The 27031-nt window shown below is 40.1% G+C and overlaps 1 protein-coding gene across 2 annotated transcripts in view; it reads left to right on the top strand.

Moving 5' to 3' along the window:
- Positions 1-27031, top strand: part of SPHKAP (SPHK1 interactor, AKAP domain containing) — a 194954-nt gene that overhangs the window by 155593 nt on the left and 12330 nt on the right. For both annotated transcript variants that reach the window (XM_007966528.3, XM_007966526.3), the window contains exons 5-8: positions 1618-1752; positions 5071-5326; positions 6882-10632; positions 25130-25315. In XM_007966528.3, the coding sequence (XP_007964719.3) occupies positions 1618-1752; positions 5071-5326; positions 6882-10632; positions 25130-25315 (4328 nt within the window). The remainder of the gene's footprint in view (positions 1-1617; positions 1753-5070; positions 5327-6881; positions 10633-25129; positions 25316-27031) is intronic.

Here is a 27031-nt window from a genome sequence, read left to right as displayed (position 1 = left end):
TCTATCTGTACCCGTGGCTTGAACGTTTTGCATCCTGTTGCAGCTAAATTCCCCAAGCACATCCAAGGCCGTGAGGGCCCTGATGTAAATGCTTGACAGTACGCAAAAACTTGAAGATCTATTCAGTCCTCTGGAACTAGAGCCTGCTGATACAATGGGAATAATTAAGTGCTGTAATAAGGTTGCCATTCCATGCCAAATGCTGACAATGGTTTGAATTTACCATTTGGTGTAATACTGTTTAATGTATAACAGCACACGATTTGCCACTTGATTTTCACCGAACAGTAGACCTGCAATTACTCGGTTATTGACAGTTATTCCCATATTGACAATGCTGTACTTCAAGCTTCTCAAACCCAGTTTCCCACACTGCTAATCTATTACACATTTTCACCAAGCCCCAAATATCATCATCTGTATAGTCCTATGGGATTTTCAAAAGAAATTGCACACATAATTTTATTTGATAGAATTATGGTGCAGAGTTCATCAGACAGCAGGGAGGGCCAAAGCAAGTTGGCATCTAAGAGTAGCGTGTTTGAAGAGTTTATGTGCGTGATTTGAAATAATCATCTGTTATGGCTAAGAGCATACCTTGGCACTGATGTAGCTACATGAACTGAGCAAGTTACTCATCTCTGGACCTGAGGCTGCTTGTGGATAACATGAAAGGAATAATGGTACCTAATCCATATAGGATTGTTGTGAAGATTAAATGTAGTCAGATTTAACCTATATACAGGCTCTAGCATAGTGCTTAGTATATAGAGTAAAATCAATGCTAGTCATAATTTTATTATAATTATTATTATTGAAAATTAGAACAGGAGATGTATTAGTTCATTTTCACACTGCTGATAAACACATACCGATACTGGGCAATTTACATAAGAAAGAGGTTTATTGGACTCATAAGAAGGAGGTTTACTGAACTTACAGTTCCACATGGCTGGGGAGACCTCACAATCATGGTGGAAGGCAAGGAGGAGCAAGTCACATTTTATGTGGAAGGCAGCAGGCAAAGAGAGAGCTTGTGCAGAAAACAGTCCTGCTTTTTAAAACCATCAGATCTCATGAGATCTGTTCACTATCACGAGAACAGCGTAGGAGAGACTTGCCCCCATGATTCAATCATCTCCCACCAGGTCCCTCCCACAACATGTGGGAATTATAGCATTTACAAGATGAGATTTGCACGGGGTAACAGAGCCAAGCCATATCAGAAGATTATTAGTAAAAAAAAAAAAAAAAAAAAAAAAAAAAAAAAAAAAAAAAAAACTTTTATGCAAGGTCTTTAAAGGGAACATTTTTCCAAGTTACTATTTATACCTGTGGTAGGATAGTAATTACTATCCTAATGTTTACTTTATGTTTACTTTGTAAAATGTTTAGTTTCGTAAAATATAGAAGTAAAGAATTTTTAAAGTTTGTATTTTCTCTTTCAATAAACTTGCATGCTTCCATTTTATGAAATTTCTTCTAGTAAGAATCTTAGTAGATTAAGCAATCTATAGTATGAGCAGTTGTGAGTATTATTTCCGAAGGTAAAGTAGTTTGTGAGTAGGATATGGTGAAAAGAAATCAGCTAAACTAATAAAGATTCTTGCTTTACAGAAACTGGTCAATGTTTCACCAGATCTTCCAAAACTTATCAGTTCCATGAATGTCCAACAACCAAAAGAAAATGAAATTGTCGTCCTAAGTGGATTAGCCTCTGGAAATCTCCAGGCAGATTTTGAAGTTTCACAGGTAAGACGTAAGTTCTTGATAAGCCATTCACTTAAATCTAGAGTTAGCTCAGCACAGATCAGTGTAACCCCCAAATAAACGCTACACATAAGCTTCTGTAACATAGGAATCAAAGTGTCTTTATATTTGAGAAATGTCTGCATTTATATTTCTCTTAAATACCACCACTTAGAGTTTGACAGAGCTTTTATTACATCAACTCCTAATTTCTATTGTCTTCTCAAATTCCTAAGTTGTATTTGAACTAGAACAGATAGAGTAGGCATTGGTTACTTAGCTTGGTTTTCTACAAATCTACTGGAAAAATGAAAACAGAACTGTCTCCTCTTTTAGGAGCAGTACCAAAATTCTATTTCAGAATCCCACAGTATCATCTTTCAGATGTTATGTATTCCTTAGGAGGTACCAAACTAGCCAAGCTAGTAAATCCAGAATGGCAGCTTCAAGGATGGAAAGAGAGTGTCTTGGGCCCAACGAATAAAATATCCCTCCTCCAAAACAAATGTTATTAAAAATAAAGCAGTAACTAAAATACTTACTATTATCATTCAGTGCACTCATGTGCACTCCTACTATATAAATCACTATAACATTATTTATTTAAAGACATGTAAGTAAAATTGTTTAATTTACGAGAAAAATGCACATAAAGTATGTTACAGTGATATGTAACAGCTCCAGATTAAAATGATGAGCATTTGTTTTCCACAAATTGTTCTTCCTTGGGTTTTAATTTCATTGTCCATTTTTAAAGTCTTATTTTATCCTTCAACTCTTCAAAATATCAAAAAGCCCCAAAGTCTCCAAATCTCAAGAAACATAATACAGTGTGATAAATCAATTAATAAATGAGGAGGCTTTATTTCCAGGTAATCAGATCTTCCTGACTTTGTAGCTACTAACAAGGTTTGTGTCCTATAAATTTTACATGAATCCTAGAGTGAAGACTTTATTCCCATTTTCTTTTTAGAATACGCATACTTTTTAAAAGCTGCCTCTGCATTATAGAACAATTTTCCTAGCTTTTGGCAAGTATAGGTATTACTGAGAAATTCCAGCTTTCTTTCAATATCTCTATGAAAATTGGTATTGACATTAATTGGACTTGACCTTGAGTTTAACTTACTAGACCCTGATTAATCCCAGTTAGATTCTTAATTAAACATGGCAGAAAATTAGCTTAAACAAAAAGAGAGCATATGGTTTCATGTAACCAGAAAAATCCAGGAGTAGATTAGAGACTTAAAAACAATGTCATCAAGACATGGATTTTTCTCTTGTGGCCTCTTTCCTGTTTTCTCTCCATTGACCCCATTATCAGACAAGCTCCTCCTACAAGGAAGCAATATCCCTTTGGGTTCAAGTCAGGAAAGTGTGAATGGAACGTCATTTCCAGGTGGTTTTCAGCAAAAGCCTCATTGCATCCTATTGGCTCTCAAATGTCACATGCCCATCTCTGAACCAATCACTATGACCCAAGGAATGCATCATTCAGATTGGCCAGGCTTGAGTCACATGATCACCTCCGGAGCTGGAGGTGAATCAACTCCACGTGAATCACTTGGACTCTGGTGAGGTTGACTGACTGTTAGTATAGTGTGCCCTTCTCCCCAAGGCAATTGTCTGATTCATGTTTGCACCTCGTTGCATAATTTGCATACAATAGGCACTCGGAAAATACCGGGTAAGTTTCAGTTTAGTGTAGTGTGTCTAAATTCAGTGGAAAGAAAATTAAGCCAACTTCTACTTACTCTACAACAGCAGTTCCTCTCCATTTGGGGGATCACAGATACTTTGTAAATTCAATAAAAGCTATAGACCAGTGGGTCTCAAATGCTAATGCATGTACCCATTACCAACAGATTCCTTGGAAACGCAGATTCTGATTGAGTAGATCTGGGTTGAGGCCTGAGAGTAAATATATCCAACAAGCTCCCAGGTGATGCCATGGCTGCAGGTCCATACCCACACTTAGAAAAACCAGGCAATGGACCACCTTCTTTGAAAAATAGACCTAATCACATATGCATACAGGGGAATTCAATTTTTGAGCCCCCAGGGGATTCCTGAACCCCTTGGAGAAGGATTGAATTCTTCATTTTATAATCATCTCTCCTAGAATTATTGGAATCTTTTATTACTATTCCAATGGCAATAAATAATATGAATAGTGAAAATGTGTAGTGGAGAATGAGGATATGGTTTGTAACCCTAGAACTGAACAGAATTAACAGGTCTAACTAGTACATGATTCTATAATTTGGGCCTCTTTATCACTGTTCTTACCACACGCTGGTCTTTTAGAGATAATTAGTTCACTTCCTATGGATTTCATTTAATTTCATGTTGACTGCTTCTTCAGATAAACAATACAAATTATAGAATCTAACTGTAGTTGATAGAACACTTACCGTACATCTGAAGTGCTAGTGGAGGTCTCACTGAGTATCTTCAAGGCAGAGAAAGATACTGGTCTGACAAACTGGGACTCAATTCAATCAAGAGAGGTAACCAAGACAGCGTTGACATTCCCTTCAGCTTGACCAAAATGTGGACAGGCTCCTTCCTGACTCTAGACCCTGACTTCCCTTTTCTTAGAGCATTTAATCTAGAACATTTATAATTGCAAATTCCTCTGCCTTTTTGAGAGGTAAATCATTTTGTAAAAGCCTCTTGCCAGCTTTATACCCAGAAATGTCTTTCTCAAGGACCTGGGAGCTGTCTCGTTGAAATGTAATCATCAAGGAAGATAGTTCCCTTAATGTCCCCAGTCTTTATGGGAGCGTAAGAACCTAACTTCAGTGGGCATCTTGCTCCAGGTTGTAAAACCACCTCCTGTCAAAAAGATACAAGAAAGTTTACTGTTTCTTTGGGTAAAGCCAATGATCAAACACAGATGACCTAAGATCTGCCCCATCACTCTAGCCCTTAAAAACCCTATTGCCTTTTGTTCAGTGGAGTTGTGGTCCAGCTTAATGCTGGCCTCTCTTCCCTATTTTAATAGCCTTGAATAAAAATCTTCTTTGCCTGTTTAACTTTGCCCAGTTCAATTTTTGCTTTGACCAAGGGGAACTAAAATATGTGATACAGCCGATCTATTTTCCCCCAAGTCAGGCTTTCTCCTAGGTACCTTGTGTTCCAAAACATCACTTGAATTTTTTTCAAGCAGTTTATTAATATAATCCCAGAAGACATTTCACATATTTTAAAGGTCCCCACTCCTATTAACAGGGGAGCTTAGTGGAAAAGGAAAGGTCAGAGGCAATAGTCTTTTATTTTCCCTTTTGAATAAATGCCTTCTTTTCTCTCCACTTTTAGTGCCCTTGGCTGCCAGATATCTGCTTGGTCCAGTGTGCAAGAGGGAACAGACCAAACAGTACCAATTGCATCATCTTTGAAATCAACAAATTTCTGATTGGTCTGGAACTGGTGCAGGAGCGACAGCTCCACCTGGAAACAAACATCTTAAAACTGGAGGATGACACGAACTGTTCCTTATCCTCAATCGAGGAAGACTTTCTCACTGCTTCTGAGCACTTGGAGGAGGAAAGCGAGGTGGATGAATCTAGGAACGGTGAGAACTTTCTAATTAGTGCCTCCTGAAATTAGTCCCCATATAAAAATGTCTGGGTGGGATTTGAGAAAAGTTCCAGGCCACATCAGTTTGGCTGACACATCACAATTTTTACTTGCTGAATCTTAAGGAAGGAAGGAAGGAGGATATGAGAACACTGGTGAAGATGCTGACAAACACACTTAGCAGATTTAATGGTTGGATGGATCCAGACTCCCAAATGATGCCTTAGGGATGCTGAAGGGAATTTGTGTACTTTAAAGGTAAATCCTCCTGCCTGCCAAGAGATGGAGGCAATCACTGGGAGGAAAGTTAACTTCCCTAAGACTTCCATAAAAGCCGTATATTAGTTAGATCCAAGTTGGACCAGCCTGGGCTTGAATCCCAGCACTGCCACATTGAGGCTGTGAGATCTGGCGCCAGTCATCTAATCTTTCTGAGCCTAGTTTCTTTGTCTAATTTGGGAGTGCAATCATGCCTGTAGCTAATGATTTTTGTGAAGACAGAAAGAGGTAATCCAGGAAAGTGTTTAGCACTCATTTCTTCAGCTCTTTCTGTTGACCCACTCACAGAGCTCAATGAACAATGTGTTCCTCCTCCCCACTTTTAGCCACAGAGGAAGGGGTACCCCAGATGTTATTGCCACTGTCTCTGGGACAAGTCTCATGCAAATTTTAGAACAAATCTTTGCAACAAGTCCCACTACTGAGCTTGCTGTAAACATCCTCCCTTCTCTCTTTGTACCCAATGGGAAGCTCTAAGATGCACCTGTCTGCATTGCTTTCCCCTGAAGAATGGTGGCAACCCTCAACCCTCAAACACTTCCTACTTGCATTTGTATCCCACATGGAAAGCCATTTTTTTGGGTGGCATTCTGTCATGAAACTTGAAAGCCTTTTCCGATTCATTTTTCTTGAAGAAAAACATTCAAAATGTTATTCTTGAAGGGGGAAAAAAGTTGATGCTTTATTTTTATTTATTTATATTTATTTTTTATTATACTTTAAGTTCTAGGATGCATGTGCACAACGCGCAGGTTTGTTATATAGGTATAGACGTACCATGTTGATGTGCTGTACCCATTAACTCATCATTTACATTAGGGTATATCTCCTAATGCTATCCCTCCCCCCTCCCCCCACCCCACGACAGGCCCCAGTGTGTGATATTCCCCACCCTGCGTCCAAGTGTTCTCATTGTTCAATTCCCACCTATGCGTGAGAACATGCGGTGTTTGGTTTTCTGTCCTTGTGATAGTTTGCTCAGAATGATGGTTTCCAGCTTCATCCATGACCCTACAAAGGATATGAACTTATCCTTTTTATGGTTGCATAGTATTCCATGGTATATAAGTGCCACATTTTCTTAATCCAGTCTATCATCGATGGACATTTGGGTTGGTTCCAAGTCTTTGCTCTTGTGAATAGTGCCGCAATAAACATACGTGTGCACGTGTCCTTATTGATGCTTTACTTTTAGAAAGTAATTATTACTTAAGACTTATGGTAACCTGCTATCCAAAAAGTAATAGTGCCTCTCATATTCTCCTCACTAGGTTATGAAAATATAAATGTCTCAGCCAATGTTTTGGAAAGTAAACAGCTAAAGGGAGCCACCCAGGAGGAATGGAATTACAACAAGGAAAAGTGGCGTTATGCTTTGGAAGACAAATACATCAACAAATATCCCACACCATTGATTAAAACAGAACGATCTCCAGAAACCCTAACAAAGAACACAGCCTTGCAGAGTCTAGATCCCTCAGCCAAGCCATCACAGTGGAAAAGTGAAGCTGTAGGGAATAAAAGAGAAGCCACCCATTATTATTATTCAGAAGATTTTAAAGGTCAAATGGAAAAATCACAGGCACTGTATATTCCAAAAGATGCTTATTTCTCCATGATGGATAAAGATGTACCTTCTGCATGTGCTGTGGCTGAGCAGAGAAGCAACCTAAACCCAGGAGATCATGAAGACACAAGAAACGCTCTCCCTCCTGTACAAGATGGAGAAGTCACCACTGGCAAGTATGCTACAAATTTAGCAGAATCCGTGCTGCAGGATGCGTTTATTAGATTATCTCAGTCTCAGCCCACATTACCCCAGGAATCTGCAGTCAGTGTTTCTGTAGGAAGTTCTCTGCTTCCCAGTTGCTATTCCACAAAAGATACAGTGGTTTCTCGGTCATGGAATGAGCTCCCCAAAATAGTCGTCGTTCAGAGTCCAGATGGCAGCGATGCTGCCCCCGAGCCAGGCATCTTCTCAGGGCCTGAGATGGAAGCCTCTGTTGAAACCTCAAGTCTCCTCTCTGGAGAGAACCCCAGCAGACAATCCCAGAGTGCTCTAGAAGTGGCGTTAGCTTGTGCAGCCACTGTGATTGGAACCATTTCCAGTCCACAGGCCACAGAAAGACTCAAAATGGAGCAAGTGGACTCAAACTTTCCACTAGAGGGCAGTGGTGCACTGCAAACGCAGGCACCCCAGGGACTCAAGGAACCTTCCATCAATGAGTACTCCTTTCCATCTGCTTTGTGTGGCATGACTCAAGTGGCCAGTGCCGTGGCTGTCTGTGGTCTAGGTGAAAGAGAAGAGGTGATGTGCTCAGTGGCTCCAAGTGGTGGCCTCTCGCCTGCAGCTGAGGCTTCTGAAGCCATGCCCCCACCTAGTAGTTTAGCAAGCATGGAGCTTGGCAAGGAAGCCATTGCTGAGGGATTGCTCAAGGAGGCTGCTCTGGTTTTAACAAGGCCTAATACCTACAGTAGTATTGGAGACTTCCTGGACTCCATGAACAGGAGAATCATGGAAACTGCTTCAAAGTCTCAGACCCTGTGCTCAGAAAATGTCCTCAGGAATGAACTGGCACATACCCTGTCCAATGTTATCCTGAGGCATTCCATTGATGAAGTTCACCACAAAAATATGATAATCGACCCCAATGGCAACAGGTATTCATCTGAAATTCTGGACACCTTAATGGAAAGTACAAATCAACTGCTTTTCGATGTGATATGCTTCACGTTCAAGAAGATGAGTCATATTGTACGGCTTGGGGAATGTCCTGCTGTCCTTTCTAAGGATACCATCGGAAGGAGGGAGACAGAACCTGGCTGCCAGCCATCTGATCCGGGTGCTAGTCTAGCTTGGACAAAAGCCACTGAATCCTCCAGCAGCTCTCCACTTAGCAATTCACACAACACGAGTCTTGTCATCAACAATCTTGTGGATGGCATGTATTCAAAACAAAACAACGGTGGAGTGAGGCCAGGCCTCTTCAAGAACCCCATGCTGCAGTCAGAATTATCACATGGTCACAGGGTGCCCGATTCTTCGACTGCTACAACAACCCCCAAGGAAATATATCTGAAAGGAACAGCAGGAGAGGATACAAAAAGCCCTCATCACAGTGAGAATGAATGCAGAGTCTCTTCCGAAGCACAAAGGTCCCCGACGGTTGGCCAGTCCAGAAGCAGTTCCCAGGAGGCTGAGGACAGTATCCACCCAAACACCCAAGAAAAGTACAACTCTGCCACATCTTGCATCGACGAAGTTCAAGTCAACCTGTCCGTGTTAGGGGATGACGTGCTGCTTCCTGCTCAATCCATGCTTCAAACAAAGCATCCAGACATCTACTGCATTACAGACTTTGCGGAAGAATTAGCAGACACGGTCGTCTCCATGGCAACTGAAATTGCAGCGATTTGCCTTGACAACTCCAGTGGAAAACAACCCTGGTTCTGTGCATGGAAAAGAGGGAGTGAGTTTCTGATGACACCCAGTGTACCCTGCCGATCCTTGAAGAGGAAGAAAGAGAACCAGGGGAGCGGGGCCGCTGTGAGGAAACACAAGCCGCCCCGGCTCAGTGAGATCAAGAGGAAGACGGATGAGCATCCCGAGCTTAAAGAGAAGCTGATGAACAGGGTTGTGGATGAGTCCATGAACCTTGAGGATGTCCCAGATTCTGTCAACGTTTTTGCCAATGAAGTGGCAGCCAAGATCATGAACCTATCGGAGTTCTCTATGGTGGACGGCATGTGGCAGGCGCAGGGCTATCCCCGGAATCGCTTACTGAGCGGTGACAGGTGGAGCCGGCTGAAGGCCTCTAGCTGCGAAAGCATTCCTGAGGAAGACTCCGAGGTCAGGGCCTATGTCAACAGCCTGGGCTTAATGAGCACGCTGAGCCAGCCGGTCAGCAGGGCCAGCTCTGTCTCCAAACAGTCGAGCTGTGAGAGCATCACCGATGAGTTTTCCAGGTTCATGGTGAACCAGATGGAAAATGAAGGGAGAGGATTTGAGTTACTGCTGGATTACTACGCTGGCAAGAACGCCAGCAGCATTCTGAGCTCAGCCATGCAACAGGCGTGCCGGAAAAGTGACCACCTCAGTGTGAGGCCAAACTGTCCCTCTAAGCAGTCCAGCACAGAGAGCATCACTGAGGAGTTCTACAGGTACATGCTGAGGGACATCGAAAGAGACAGCAGAGAAAGCACCTCCTCCAGACGGAGCAGCCAGGATTGGACAGCCGGCCTGCTGTCTCCTTCTCTGCGATCCCCAGTGTGCCACAGACAGTCGTCCATGCCAGACAGCAGATCCCCATGCTCCAGGCTGACAGTGAATGTGCCCATCAAAGCCAACTCTTTAGATGGCTTTGCTCAGAACTGCCCACAGGATTTCCTAAGCGTGCAGCCGGTCAGTAGCACGTCCTCATCCGGTCTCTGCAAATCTGACTCTTGCTTGTATCGGAGAGGTAGGACTGACCACATCACGAACATGTTAATTCATGAAACGTGGGCGAGCTCCATTGAGGCCCTCATGCGCAAGAACAAAATCATTGTGGATGATGCGGGGGAAGCCGAGGCTGAGCCTGTTTCTGGTGGCTCTCCCTCGCAAGCAGAGACGTGTGCAAATAGATTAGCTGCCAGCAGGATGTGCAGTGGGCCAACTCTGCTTGTTCAGGAGTCTCTCGATTGCCCGAGGAAAGACTCTGTTACCGAATGTAAACAGCCCCCAGTGTCATCTTTGAGCAAAACTGCTTCTCTTACAAACCACAACCCTTTAGATTCTAAAAAGGAAACTTCCTCGTGCCAGGACACTGTAGCAATAAACCACAAAAGGCGATCACTTTGCTCGAGGGAAGTGCCTTTGATTCAGATTGAAACAGATCAGAGAGAAGCCTGTGCTGGGGAACCTGAACCCTTCCTTTCCAAAAGCAGCCCCCCAGAGGAAGCAGAAGAGCATTCGAATGACAAAAACATCTCAGATGTGGTGAGAGGTGGAGACACAGCCGTGAGCGCTTGTCAAATCCATAGGTGAGTGAATCGTCTCTTAGACTACATAGAGTGCACGTGATGGAGTTTGCATCTTAATCAGTGTTTAGTCTAAATTTTAGACATAAAGGATTTGATTGGTGCAAGAACTAAATTTTCAAAACCAAAAATAATGACCTCCTAGGTTAATATGCATTTATGGTAGAGAGTTGAAAGTAAATTTCTTCTTAAAATCTCCAAAGCAAATTAAACTCATCTATATAACCAAAGAAGTAAGATATAATTCCCCCATTAAAATTAATCTCCTGTGGTTTCCTACCTTTTAAAATTCATTCATGGCAATTTTTAAGCAAATAATAATCTTAATAATATATGTTGCAATAATATTAATAATAAATGATGCAACTTATTCATTTGAAAACAGTTAAATTTAAATAAATATTAGTATTGGCATTTGACATTAAATATTTTGGCATCATTTTTCTCTCCTCTCCTTTTTCTTCTCCATAGAGTCTCTCCTTTCAAGTTTTGCTTTCTGTTTTTGTTTTTTGTCTTTTTCTAAAGATCTTGCCGAGGACACTGTGTCCCACAAGGGCTGGTCCTTTAGATGCCTGGTATAATTCTGGCAGTGTAAATGCAAAGCAACACTGAAGTATTGTTATTTAAACAGCTCTTTTCCAGAAAATTATGACGTAGTTGACAATCCATTTTGAATTTGACACAAGGTAATAATTTCTCTGAGGCTGCTTAAAGAACTCTCCGTTCGTTTTACAACTCATATTTTCTGTAGAAAATCTATAAGATCCTTGAATATGAGACCATTGTATCATTTCTTTAGCTTTGGTTTGTAGTTAAACAAAACAGGACAACAAAAAAGAAGCTAGTGGCCTTGGAAAATCTAAGTTGGAGAAGTCTTTTCAGAGACATATGCCTATATTGTTTATTATTTACCAAAAAGCCTGTGATTTTTAAATGTTTAGTGGCAATCAAGTTGAACACGGCCTTCATCAAATTTCAGCAGCTCTCTGAAAGTCTTTGATACTTTTCCACTTCCACCAGGGGGAGGAGAAGGGATTTATCCTCAGGTACCAGTGCTGCCCACTAGAGGGCATCATCACTGGTGTGGTTATGGTTGAGTGTATTTGGTACATAGTGTCTAGGTGGATTTAAACATTTCTTTTTTAGCCACTCAGTACTAAGAACTTAACTTTCCAATCAGATGAAACCCTGGAAGAATAAGGAGAAAGGATGAAAACATAAAAGCAAAAGAACACAAAGCTAAATCAAATGACGTAGGCAGAGCTAACCCAGACGCTTTTTTATATATCAGTAGTTCTCCAGCTATAGACAGTATGTATCAAAGCATTTTATGTAGGTGATACGGAGAATTACAAATTTTTTAAAGCGATCAGAGTTAAAGAAACAAATTAGCTCATGTGTAATTCTTTAGAATTACCTTAACCTGAAATACAAGAAAGTGGAAAACCCTTCTTATAGAATCCAGATGCCTGACTTGGAGTCTTCTTTAACACAGATATGTTAAACCCAGCTGAGATTTTTAACCAAAGAGTGACTAGTTAGGGAACGTTCATGAAATAGTAGTTCTACAAGATTTATGGTTGTAGGCTGAGATCAAATAGCAATTGTCCCTGAAGTTGAATAAAATTCATTATACAATTGTGAATTAAATGTCACTGATATTATCCTTAAAATAGGATATATTGGAAATATGTATGAATAAAGTCCCCAAATGGCTTAGGTTTGTATTACATAGAATGGCCCAAGAATATACCCTTTCAAATCGTGATTTCTGGTTTGGTTTTCCACTAATAAAACAAGAAAATGTGGAGTCATCCACCCTAGAAATTCAAGACCTACATCTGCTTCCAAAACATAAGGACTAAATATTGAAAATGTTTCTTTGTGGAACAATATAAAGAATTATTAAGAACATGGATTTCACTAACTTTGTAACTGTGCAACCTTGAGCAACTTCTCTGTTTACCAAAGTTTACTCACCTGTAGGTGGGAATAATAATTATCTTCTAAGAGGATCTTTAAGGTTTTATTAAGGAAATGCACATAAATCTCTCAACTCAGGGCCTCGCCTATTGTCATAAATGCTTGCTTTTTGGTTGTTGTCATTGCTGTTTGGGGTTAGGGTACATGATTGCCCTTATTCCAGGAATTTTTTTTTCCAAAAGAAATATCTTAAAGGCCGGGTGCAGTGGCTCATGCCTGTAATCCCAGCACTTTGGGAGGTCAAGGCAGGTGAATCACGAGGTCAGGAGTTCAAGACCAGCCTGGCAAGATGATGAAACCCTGTCTCTACTCAAAATACAAAAATTAACCAGGTGTGGTGGCAAGCACCTGTAATCGCAGCTACTCGGGAGGTTGAGGCAGAGAATTGCTTGAACCTGGGAGGTGAGGTTGCAGTGAGCCGAGATCATGCCACTGCACTCCAGCCTGGGTGACAGGGCAAGACTCTGTCTCAAAAAAAAAAAAAAAAAAAAAAAGAAAAGAAAAGAAAAGGAAAAGGAAAAAGAAAAAAAAGAAAAAGGAATATCTTATAAACATTACGAGGATTTTATTAAAACAAGAGAATTTCCAGATTTTGCTAGAGGGAAAATTAACCATATTTAGATTATTACATTTTCTAAGCTCAGAGATGTTATAGGATTTCATTAGTCAAAATAGCTAAGTACAAAACTCGCTTCTCCGTGAAGCAGTTCTTCTCCCTTACACACAAACAAGGTAAGTGGCATATGGACTCTTCATTTTGTTTGGAGATTGGGAGGTGTCATATCCTGAAAATAATTTTAGGCCACTTTCTTTAGGCATGTTTTCATGATTCTTACTTTAAAAAAATGTTATTTACACTCAATATGCTGAAATAAAAATCACTTTCTTACATTTTTGATAAAGGAATAACAACTTCAGAATTTATTGGACTTTTTGATAAGTTGAGACCACAAAGTATAAACAACAAACTGAGAATTCCGGACATTGATATGCTGTACTTACTGACATCATCTTATGTTTTAGAAACATATTTTAGGTTGTGTATCCATTTATATTTGCTTCAAGAAAAAAAAATTATTCATCCAACCAATATTTGAGTGTTTACTCTGACCAGCAATTGGCCTCAGGGCTGAAAACACAGAAGAAAATCGAAAGACTTGGTATCTACTCTCATAGTTCTTACACACGAGTGGGAGAGACAGGGGGAGTACATAGGAAAATCTTTTGAAAAAATATTATTGTACAGTGTGATGAGAGAAAAAAATCAAAAGTAATGTGGTAGCAAATAACTGGTAGGGAAAGTGGATACTTAGATAGGATGTTGGCATTTGAGATGAGACCTACAGGAAGAGGAGGTGCCAGCCGTGGGAAGAACGAGAATGATAGACTTGCATTTTAAGCATTGTGGTGATCTAGCCAGCCTGAAAAATGTTCCCACTATGAGTCACCTAGAGATCCTGGATTAAGTATAATAAACATCTTTTTAAGTATGAAGCTGATCTTTTTTTTTTTTTTTTTTTTTAAAGAAAGACAAGCTATTGCCCAGAATGGTGAATGTAATAAATAACAATGCATTGTATATTTCTTTTTTTTTTTTTTTTTTTTTTTTTTGAGATAGAGTCTCATTCTGTCACCCAGGCTGGCGTGCTGTGGTGCAACCACGGCTCACCACAGCCCCGACCTCCCAGGCTCAAGCAATCCTCCCACCTCAGCCTTTCAAGCAGCTGGGACTGTAGGTGTGTACCACCATGCCTGCCCAATTTTTAAATTTTTTGTGGAGATGGAGATCTCACTCTGTTACCCAGGCTGGTCTCAGACTCCTAGGCTCAAGTGATCCTGCCACCTCAGACTCCCGAAGTGCTGATATTACAGGTGTGAGCCACTGTGCCTGGCCTGTATATTTCAAAACTGTTAAAAGATTAGATATTAAATGCTTTCACCACAACAAAATATAAGTATGTGAGGTGCTAGATTTGTTAGTGTGACTTAATCATTCCACAAGGTAAAACTATATGAAAACATCACAGTATATACCCCATAGAATTGATACAATTACTGTCAATTTAAAAGATTGACAAGCAGGTGTGGTATATTCCCCATGGATTTGGATGTTTGGCACCCCCGTCTAAAACAGCAACCCCTAAGAGCCCTTATCTGGAGAGATGGAAGCAGAACGCTGTCTGCCATTTATGATTTACCCTCGTTTCTATATCCTCAGGAATTATTTTATTTACCCTTATTTGCAAGGCTAATCTTAACAATAGTAATTATAAAAATTTCAGAGGTTAAAAAAAAGAATTTGAAAAGGTAGTAAATTAAAGCTGACTCTGCTTGCCCTTGAGGGTATCTACCAATCTCTGTAGCCTAAAAATTCATTTTCTAAAGGCTAGTGGAAACCAGGAAATGAGGGTCCACAAGTGGTGAAGACTTGGAACTGAGACAGACTTCCCCATCCTCAAGGGTTACAACCTCAGTAAAAGTGTGAACTATGGAAAAAGTTCACCTACCAGAACAGTGAACTGATTAAAAAAAAAAAAAAAAAAAGGGTGTCTTTCTGGGTTCCAGCTCTGGGTACGAGGAGAAAACAATACCCTGGAGAATTTATGACCACGGCTTACCCTAATGTGTTTTTGCCATTCTAATTTGCATTATACTTGTGGTCCAGGAAATCCCAAGCTGGTGAGTTACCTTAAAGCAATCTCAGGCTAACAACCCTGTGAGAGCTTGGCAGAGACAAAAGTAAAATCTCTGGAGTGTTAAGCCCAGTCTTAAAGGATTTCAACAAATAAAACCCCATCAAATATGAGCTCAGAGTCTTAAACTGAGAGACACACAAGGAATCAAGGCACTGTAAGAAAGACTCAGCACAAACATGAAGAGGCAGAATTAGCCCCATCGAAGTTCTCAGACACTGGAATTATTAAATACAGAATGCAAAGTACTTATGTTTAATATTTGGAAAAAATGAGACATACAAAATAGGAGCAAGAAACAAACCACCGTCAGAATAGAATAAGGTAGATATAAAAATCAATCAAATACTATTACAAAGATGAAAAGTATAATAATTGAAATTAAAAACCATTAGATAGAAAAACATATGAATTATTGAAATCAAAACCACAATGGCATACCTGCAGAGAGAGCTTTAAAGATAAATGTGAAAGAACTTCTGTTTCTATTCACAATGAAGTTATTGAAACTCAACTTGCCCTCCATCCGTGAATAATTTTTTCTTTTTTTTTTTTTTTTTTTTTTGAGATGGAGTCTCGCCCTGTCACCCAGGCAGGAGTGCGGTGGTGTGATCTCGACTCACTGCAATATCTGCCTCCCAGTTGCAAGCCATTCTCCTGCCTCAGTCTCCTATGTAGCCGGGATTACAGGCACATGCCACCACACCCGGCTAATTTATCTTTTGTATTTTTAGTAGAGATAGGGTTTCACCATGTTGGCCAGGCTGGTCTCGAACTCCTGACCTCAAGTGATCCACCTGTCTCTGCCTCCCAAATTGCTGGGATTACAGGCATGAGCCACTGTGCCTGGCCCATCCATGAATAATTTTTTTAATGGGCAGAATTAAACAACTGTTTTCATACATTGTATGACAGACAGCACATTGAGCAAAGGAAAACAAACATAATTAGCCCTATAATTGCCCTCACTTTCTATCTGGATTGCCTTTTCGGGCAATAGTGCAAACAGGGAAATCCTGAGCAGAGTTCAGTGGGCACAGCGAGGTGAGGAGACATGGACTAGAGGCAGATATGCAGAGAAAGAAGAGGAACTTGCAGAGGAAGCCCCTCGACCTGTTACTGAGCAGTGAGGCATGCATGCATAGGTACAGCCCCATGATGCTAGAGAGTTGTAAGCTGAACAATGCCACAAGCTCACATAGTACTAGAAGATGTTTAGTCCCAACTAGCCAGAGTGAAGAATCCATGTTACATACACACAGTACTTAGTAGAGACCCTAAAAAGATCACATCATAGAATTAAGACTAAACTAGCCCTAAAAATAAAGGCTAATCTACACTTGTTCTAACAAAACTTAAAAGCAAACATCAAAAAGATCAAGCTGAACTGAAACTAATTTAATCTAGAATAAAGTTCAACATTGTTTAAAGAAAAGATGATGAAATCTAGTACTCAACAACATAAACTTGCAATGTAACATCCAAGCAAAAAATGCTACACAAAGAAGTAAAATATCACTCATAATAAGGAGTATAATCATCAAAAGAAACATATCCAGAAATTACAGAGAAGATGAAATTAGCAGACAGGGACTTTAAATATCTCTTATAAATATGCTGAAAGATTTAAAGGTACACATGAATATAAGATTTGATGCAAGTTATAAATCCACAAATTAAGAAATATAATGAACACTAAGCACGATCAACAGAAGAAAATCACATCAAGGCACATGATAATCAAATCATTAAAAATAAATCATAAAGAAATGTCTTAAAAGCAGCCCAAAGAAAAAAAAATTATACACTAAGGAGCACAAATAAAAACTGCAGATTTCTTATCAGAAACAATGTAAGATAAAAGACAAAGCATGACAACTATACTACACTGAAGGAGAAAAAAACTGTCAGCCTAGTATACTTTATCCAGCAAAAATTCCTTAAAAAATAAAGGCTATTCATTAATAGGAAGATTCAATATTGTCAAGATGTCAGTTCTTCCCAACTGAATCTATAGATTCATTGCAATCCCAATCAAAATTCCAGCAAATTATTTTGCAGATATCAACAAACTAATTCCAAAGTTTATATGGAGACCAAAAGACCAAGAATATTGAACACAAGATTGAAGAGGAAGAACAAAGTCAGAGGATTGAGACTACCTGACATGATGATTTACTGTACAGCTCTAGTAATCAAGATAGTGTGGTATTGGCAAAAGAACTGATAAATCAATCAATGGAACAGAACAGAGAGCCCAATAATAGACACCCACAAATACAGTCAATGGATCTTTGACAAAGAAACAAAGGCAATATACTGAAGAAAAGATAGTGTTTTCAACAAACAGTACAGAAACAACTGGACATTTACATGCCAAAGAAAATGAATCTAGACACAGACATTACACCCTTTGCAAAAAATAACACAAATGGATCACAGACCTAAATGTAAACACAAAGCTATATAACTCCTGGAATGGCCGGGTACAGTGGCTCAAGCCTGTAATTCCAGCACTTTAGGAGGCCAAGGCGGGTGAATCACCTGAGGTCAGGAGTTTGAGACAGCCCAGCCAACATGGTGAAACGCTGTCTCTACTAAAAATACAAAAATTAGTTGGGTGTGGTGGTGCGCCTATAATCCCAGCTACTTGGGAGGCTGAGACAGGAGAATCTCTTGAACCTGGGAGGTAGAGGTTGCAGTGAGCCGAGATCACACCACTGCACTCCAGCCTGGGTGACAAAGCAAGACTCTGTCTCAGAAAAAAAAAAAACTCCTAGAAGATAATGTAGGATACAAATCTAGATGGATCATGGGTATGGCAATGACATTTTAGATACACCAAAGGCACAATCTATAAAAGAAAGGCTTGATAAGATAGACTTTATTAAAATTAAAAACTTTTGCTCTGTGAAAGACACTGACAAGAGAATGAGAAGACAAGCCACAGATTGGGAGAAAATATTTCTAAATACATATCTAATAAAAGACTATTACCCGAAATATACAAAGAACTCTTAAAACTCAACAACATAAAGATAAACTGATTTAAAAATGAGCGATGTCATGGAGTTTTTCAGCTATGTTTTCTTCTAGTAGTTTTATAGTTTTAGTCCTTACATTTAAGTATTTAATCCATTTTTAGTTGATTTTTATGTAAGAGGTGAGAAAAGGATCCCTTTTTAGTCTTCTGTATGTGGATATCCAGTTTTTCCACACCATTTATTGAAGAGACTATCCTTTCTTCATCGTGTGTTTTTGGCATCTTTGTCAAAAATCAGTTGATCATAGATATGTCGGCTTATTTCTGGACTCTATATCCTATATCATTGGTCAATGTGTCTGTTTTTATGCCATTACCATCCTGTTTTAATTATTATTGCTTTGTAGTATATTTTGAAATCAGGAAATTCTGTCATTTGTGACAACATGAATGAACCTAGAGGATTTTATGTTAAATGAAACACGCCAAACACAGAGAGACAAATACAGTCTGATCTCACTTACGTATGGAATCTTAAAAAGTCAAACTCATAGAAGGAGAGAGTAAAATTATGATTTCCAGAGGCTGGGGACTGGAGGAGGTGGACAGAGAAAGGAAGATTCTTGTCAATAGGTAAAAAGCTACAGTTAGACAGAAAGAACATGTTCTGGTGCTCTATTGCACAGAAAGGTGACTACAGTTAATAATAACATATCATATATCTCAAAATAGCTAAAAGAGAAGGTTTTAAATGTTCTCATCAAAAATAAATAATAAACATTTGGCATGATGGATATTCTTATTACCCTGATTTAATCATCCCACAGTGTATACATATATCAAATTATCATATTGTATCCCATACATAGATACAATTATTATTTGTCCATTAAAGATAATACAAAACTTGAAAAATGATCAAGAGACCCGAAGAGACACTTCACCAAAGAACATGTACAGATAGCATATAAGCATATAGAAAGATGCTCAACATTATGTCATTAGGGACTTGCAAATCAAAACAATCAGATACCACCACATACGTATTAGAACCCCAAAATTCAAAATACTGACAAAACCAGATGCTGGCAAAGATGTGGAGCAACAGAAACTCATTCATTGCTGATTGGAATGCAAAATGAAGCAGCCACTTTTGAAGACATTTGGGGAGTGTTTTACAAAACTAGATACTCTTAGCATACAACCCAGCAATCCTGCTCCTTGGTATTTACCCAAATACGTTGAACACTTGTGCCCATATAAAAACCTGCACACAGATGTTTATAGTAGCTTTAGTTAGAATTGCCAAAACTTAGAATCAACCAGGGATTCTTCAGTAGGTAAATGGATAAACTGTGGTACATCCAAACAATAGAATTTTATTCAGCCCTAACAAAAAAGAACTATCAAACCATGAAAAGATACAGAGGAATCTTAAATGCTTAAATGCATATTATTAAATGTCAATCTTTTTTTTTTTTTTTTTTTTTTTTGAGAAGGAGTCTCACTCTGTCTCCCAGGCTGGAGTGCAGTGCAGTGGCGCCATCTTGACTCACTGCAACCTCCACCTTGTGGGTTCAAGTGATTCTCCTACCTCAGCCTCCCAGGTAACTGGGACTACAGGTGCCTACCACCATGCCCGGCTAATTTTTTGTATATTTAGTAGAGACAGGGTTTCACCACGTTAGCCAGGATGGTCTCCATCTCCTGACCTCGTGATCCACCCGCCTCAGCCTCCCAAAGTGCTGGGACTGCAGGCGTGAACCACCACGCCCGGCCAAATAATTTTTGTACTTTTAGTAGATACAGGGTTTCGCCATGTTGGCCAGGCTGGTCTCGAACTCCTGACCTCAGGTGATCTGCCCGCCTTGGCCTCCCAAAGTGCTGAAATTACAGGTGTGAGCCACCACACCTGGCCAAATGTTGCCAATCGTAAGATGCTACATGCTATATAATTCCAACTATATGACATTCTGAAAAAGGCAAAACTATGGAGACAATAAAAAGATCAGTGGTTGTCAGAGGTTAGAGGGCAGGAAGGATGAATAGGTAGAGCACAGAGGATTTTTAGGGCACTGAACTTATGCTGTGTGATATTAGTCATTATACATTTGTTAAAGCCTATAGAACATGCAACATCAAGAGTGAACCCTGGCCGGGCGCGGTAGCTCATGCCTGTAATCCCAGCACTTTGGGAGAACGAGGTGGGCGGATCACAAGGTCAGGAGATCGAGACTAGGGTGAAACCCCGTCTCTACTAAGAAAAAAAAAAAAAAAAATTAGCCGGGCGTGGTGGTGGGCACCTGTAGTCCCAGCTACTCAGGAGACTGAAGCAGGAGAATGGCGTGAACCCAGGAGGTGGAGCTTGCAGTGAGCCGAGATTGCACCACTGCACTCCAGCCTGGGCAACAGAGCAAGACTCCCATCTCACCAAAAAAAAAAAAAAAAAAAAAAAAAAAGAGTGAACCCTAATGGAAATTGCAGGCTAGATGGTCTCTGAAATCTCTGCCAACTCAGAGATTAGATTCTGTGGTGGAATTTGATATGACGTAGTCTCCTGAATCTCTGTGGATGACATGTAAGATAAGAAGGAAGCCATCTGCATGCATCTGTACAACACCTCTGTGCATTATTCACAAATGAGCAGAACTATACATTTCTCTCAAAAGAAAATGAAAACTAGTGTAGTGGATAACGATTATTCATTCTGAATTCCTAGTTATGTGACATGGAACATGAGATTTACTTTAAATAGAGCATGAAATTGAGATAAAGTAAAATACACTAACAGACTCATTTTTTAATAAGGATGTTGGATGTCAATCACTGAGATTTAACTTCTTTAGTAAGAAATAGCCTGGAATAAATGTTTCTAATAACAGGAGATTCTAACTTAGTAAGAAATTGGTCCAGGAAATGACTTTTTAACTAGGCAAATGAATGGTTTGGGAACCTTCTCCTTTGTATCTGGTCCTTGGCTCATTTGCACTATGTTGGGAATATGTGTATTACTTCCATTTGTCATCAATGAACTTTTCTTTCATTTGAATTTAAGTCCATGCTGCCTCTTTGGCTGCACCATTCCCCTCCTTCCCCCTTGCACGATTTGGAAAAATCTCAATATTTCAAAAAGAAAAAAACCAAGCAAGGACCTTCTTTCACAAAGTGTTAGCAGCATAGCATACTAGAAATAACCACACCTTAATGCCAAACCTACCCAGAATGCTGTGAGAAGGACTGTCAGGAGCAAACATCCAAAACCTTTTGTAAAATTCCTGGGGTGACAAGTTCATACACCAAAAAGGAGATTTTTAATCACACTCAAAAAGTTATGCATTTGAAACTCTGCTCTCTATATGAGAACTTTTTTAAATATTTAAAATATAACCATTCTCAGAGAAGGGATAACAGTACTAATTCTAAGATTGAGGAAAATTATATAGACCTTTCTGTAGCCAATATTTTACTTTCAATGAAAGAGGCCACCTGTCTTAGGTTGTATTCCCTGGGAACAGACTCTGAGAGGGAGAATTGCAGGCAGATAATTTGTCAGGGAGTTCTCTGCAGAAATATGTGCATGCACATGTAAGGAAGTGAGAAAGGCAAGATTGGCCAAGAGGAGAGGTCCTCCCCAAATGTGTTTGCAACTGAGGCCTTGGCACATCCTGCAGGAAACCCTGAAGATGGGATGGTCTGTCAGTTTTGATGCAAATGGAAGCAAGGAGTGGGCTTTTGTATCTCTGTATTAGCCAGACATTAGGATCCTCACTGGGAAAGGGTCTAACCTTGGCAAGGCAATTCCTTCACTGAGGGTAATTCCCAGTGTGTATAGTCAGCAGCCTGTGTTCTCCACAGTCAGGGTACCATGGCCTGGAGTAAAGCATTCCAGCATCTGTTAGATCAAGTGACTCTATTTTTATTGTCAATAGCAAAATATGCTGTTGCTTTTTGTTTGTAGTCATTTATGTCTGTTAATGTCAAAAACATAAATACTGTTAGTTTTTGATGACCCTGTAAATAGTCTGCAGACAAATTTCCATAAACATATTTACATTTCTGTACACTCGGAATTTCCTGAGCAAAGGGCACTGACACCTGAATTAAAGGGTGATTGTATATTAACCCTAAAGGCCAGGCGCGGTGGTTCATGCCTGTAATCCCAGCATTTTGGGAGGCTCAGGAGTGCAGATCACTTGAGTTCGAGACCAGCCTGGCCAACATGGCAAAACCCATCTCTACTAAAAGTAAAAAAATTAGCCAGACGTGGTGATACATGCCTGTAATCCCAGCTACTTGGGAGGCTGAGGCAGGGGAATTGCTTATATCTGGGAGGCGTAGGTTGCAGCGAGCCGAGATCACGCTACTGCACTTCAGCCTGGGCAACAGAGCAAGACTTTGTCTCATGCAAACAAACAAACAAAAAACAACTGTTAGCTTGCAAGTAGTGCAACATCTCAGATCTTTCACAGTTTACAACTTAACAAGTGGAGCTCTGTAGACTGAGAGTGTGGCTCTACTTATAAAACTAGATACTTTTAGCAATAACATATTCATCCGAAGAATAGTTTATGTGTTCACAGCTCTGTTCTTAAAATACAAAAAAGTGCAAAAATTCTTAATAATGAATATTATATACACAAATTATGTACCAGAATGTGAGTCAGGAAGCTTTCCATTTCACCAGAAAGAAAGAAAAACAAATAGATTACTTCAACCATTCAAGGGAGAGAGCTCCAGCTAAGGAGATTGAGAAATGTCTTGGGGAGGTGGGAGTATCTTGGCTGAGGCTTGAGGAGTAGTGAGAAGCAAAGATCAAAAAAGCGTGTTATTAGACTTATGATTCTTTAAAAAAGCATGTTATTAGACTTAATGAATTATATAATTTATTAATAAGGAGGAATACTTATTGGATACTTATATACAGGCACTAAGCTAAATGCATTAAATGAATTTTTTTCTGATTTATATCTTCTAAACACCTTTATGAGATGTTATTACTTTTCTTGGAGAAATTTATTAACTTACCTAAGTTGAACAGGTGACAAGTCGTGGAACAGGAATCTACAGCAGTTGGATGGCACAAAGTATGCTCAAAGCACACTTCTCCACCATTTGGTCAGAGGACTCAGCTAGGCGAAGGCTGGGAGGCAAGAAATCCCTGCATTTTTGAAAAACAGTAGATAGTTTTGTTTGTTTAGTAGTGATTAGGGTTGAGGCACATGAAACTTGGTAAGCAGGGGAAGGCCATGATATATAGAGTTTGGCTTCAGGAAGTTCCTGAAGGCTCCTCACGAAAGCAACCAACAATATGCTTTAGGAACTTTAATCTGGCACCAAGGTTAAGAAGGTTTTGAAAGTGGATGACTAGTTGAGGCACAACCGTTGGAAGGCTGGTGCAATATAGTCCTGGCAAGCACAAGTGGTGCAATGCCCACCGATCGTAAAACTCAAGGTCTAAATGCCTAGTACCAACTCCTGTTTCAGGATAAGTCCTCCAATCCACTGGGCTTCTGGATCTTCATCTACAGGAAGTCTTCCTTCCGAATCTGGAATTCTAGCAATTTAGAAAGACAAATTGAAGCATTATGTTGGTGCAATAGTAATTGAGGGTTTTGCCATTAAAAGTAATTGCAAAAACCGCAATTACTTTTGCACCAACCTAATAATTTCATGAACACAGAGACAGGGATGAGTGAGTAAGTAAAAGATACTTTAGAGTTGGAACTGAATGAACATAGAAATTTATTAAATGTAAAGGGCAAAGAGAAGAAATTGGAAGACTGCAAGATTTTAAGCCTAGGCACTCAGAAAAGTCAATGGAAATAAGAAGCCCAGGAAGAGGGTGGGAAGGCAATTAGAATTCATTTTAGATCTATTGATTTCGAGATGTTAATGAGCTATGCAGAAGACCCACTGATAAAAGAGCCCCAGAATCTAGAAGAAGGATCCTGACTGGGATCCAGACTTGGAAGCTATTTTCATAGACAGGCAAGTAGATGAGATTGCTTAGGAACCAACTGTGGAAAGGAGGACAGGAAATCAATCAGAGTCAGCTATAGCTACACTTAAAGGAAAAACAGAGAACTGGGTTCCAGGCAAGAAGGGATCAGAGAGACAGAAATTCACAGGAGGCCGGGGAGGAGAAGTTTCTAGAACAAAGGCCTGTCAGATCAAGGGTTAAGTGCTCTGGAGAGCTCCTTGGTCTAAAAATTCAAGTGCTCAAAAGAGTGGTGCTGATATAAATCAGGGGTTTCAGAGGGATGAGATGGGGTAAAACACAGCACAAAATACAGTGCAAGTGCAAAATACAGAGGATATGTATATCAAAATATAGAAGCATCTTGCTTTTTACCAAGTCAGTGCAAAATGACTTGGTAAAAATCACCAGAAATGGGGCAGGTATTTTTCTAATGATCCTCTTGCATTAGAATCAACCAGGAGTGATGGATGAAAATGCAGATTTGTGGGCCTCCTTCCAGAAACGCTGAGTCATAATCTCTGGGGTGAATGCTTTGTGTATCTTCTTTTTAAACACCATTGTCCCTCGATAATTCTTTTGTGTGTAGGCCAGGCTACATACATTCAACCTGTTTTTCAAATGATTGGAGGGAGTCAGTAGACAGAGATTAATAGAAGAGATGGAAAAGCTGGCTGATAGGGAGTAATCCTGAAAAGGCAAATGGTACCTGGAGAACGAGCAGAAGGATCAGCTCAGGGAGACTCTGCCTGTGTCCAGTGATATCCTGTTTATTGGGACTCTACAAAGTGGCTCTGTGAAGTTTCTGTGTGTGTGTGTGCGTGCGTGCTGCCTCTCTTGGTAATAATATCCTGCCCTCTACAGTGACAGCCTTGATGCCAGAGATGTACCACAGACTGAAGCCTCCACAGAAGCCAGAGCCCCCGATGAGTCCCCCAACCCTCCAAGCAGCAGTGAGGAGAGCACAGGCAGCTGGACCCAGCTTGCCAATGAGGAGGACAACCCAGATGACACAAGTAGCTTTCTGCAGCTCAGTGAGCGATCCATGAGGTACCTGCTCTTCCCTTGACTTCCCGGGGAAATTGGTCTCAACACAGATTCTAAAAAATGCACTTTAATGGTTCTCTGCAAAGGGTCTCTAATAAAGAGAGGAGGAGAGAACAAAAAAAAGGAAAGTTCCCACTATGTCAAAGTGCCTGCCTGTCATGATTTGTGTGCTGAGAGGTATCTTAACATCCAGTTATGGCTTAAATTTCATTGGCCGTGATTAAGAATGAGCTGCGTTCCCTTCCCTGCAAGCCCCAGCTAGTACATTCTGTGATAACAACTGAAAATTTTTTTCAGTGGTGAGCTGCTTTTACACCTGGTGTGTTTGATGCTCTGTCTCTGGTTCGTTTGTATTTCAGATGCAACACAGGCTGGGTTTACACGAGGCAAGTGTTTCCACACTGTGTTCTATTGTTTGACCTGACTGTTCCTCCCTCCAGCTCCCCTGCCTCTGTATTGTTCCTCCCACAAAGCCAGAGAGGAGATTAGGAGAACATCAGATCTGAAAGGGCTCAAGCCAATCAGGAGACATTAACTAAAAACTATTCCCCGTTGAGGTGGAACCTCTAAAAGACTCCCTGTGTTTCTGCCCAAAATCTCATTTGATACTGGACCGCAGGCTTTGTACAGAGGCCGACTGGAAAATGGGATCGGCATCTGGGTGTATGTATGACTCTTGGAAAGTTTTATTTCTGGGAGTTTAGTCTGTTTAGACTTCACATTTCACAATGTTAAACGGTTTGTCAAAACTTCTAAAACTAGTGGAAAGTATTACAAGATAGAAACAAAAAGCAAAGAGAACTTGAATCTTTGGACTCAACAGTAAGGTTTACAGGGTTGATTACCTCCAGTGCAATTTTGAGTCATCAGGTTTCAATATGTGAATATATCTGGTGTCCCCCTCAAAAGCTAAGACAAGAATTTAAAATTGAAGGCATCCAGTTGATGTTTTCTACTCTTAGAGTACCATCTACTCTTGGTATATTCAGGAGAAAACTGTCCCACCACATGATGCACCACCACTCACCCTTTGAAAGCCTTGCTTGAAAGAGACGTCACTGGAAACAGAGAAGGTGTGAGGAGACTGAGTGGTTTGGTAAAATTGGATATATTTCATTTTACAAGCACAAACAGAGCCTAAAAATTGGCTCAACTTTGCTGTGTTTCAGTAAGTTCCAGGCTAGTAACTAGACCATATGTTGATTGTGCAGCCTATGAAAATGATGCAATCTGGGTCCTCCTTCTCTACAATAAAAAAGGTACCAGGTATTGCTCTTTCTTGAAGATTGTAAGATAAAGGACCAATAAAACATTGACATTGCCCAGCTTTGTACTTGGGGTTCTGTAGTCTCATAGGAAAATAACAAGCCAGATGCTTAGCCTGTGAAATCCTATGGGATGTCCCTGAGAAAATCCCCCAAATGGCAAAGGGAGAACATGAGTCCACTGGTTTCTGTCAAAACTGGTTTCTGCCAGCCCATGTTTTCAGAAGTTCCTTCATCTCTGCAGGTGTCCCCAGCAGCAAGAAATCTCTTGCCAATAGATAAATACCTTCGCTGTAACTAGAATGAAGAAATGAGGCATACTGATTGTTAGCCCCTGGGTGTGATCTACCAGCTGTGATACCACTTTTTGAAGTGTGATACCACTTTTTGTGTGGTAATATCACAACTTAGTATTATTCACAAATTATTAGTAGTATTATTAGTATCTGCTGAG

The sequence above is a fragment of the Chlorocebus sabaeus genome, chromosome 10 (genome assembly GCF_047675955.1).
Source record: "Chlorocebus sabaeus isolate Y175 chromosome 10, mChlSab1.0.hap1, whole genome shotgun sequence".
NCBI classification, from domain to species: domain Eukaryota; kingdom Metazoa; phylum Chordata; class Mammalia; order Primates; family Cercopithecidae; genus Chlorocebus; species Chlorocebus sabaeus.
The sequence above is the reverse complement of the archived record's forward strand: the minus strand, read 5'-3'. Positions and strand labels throughout refer to the sequence as shown.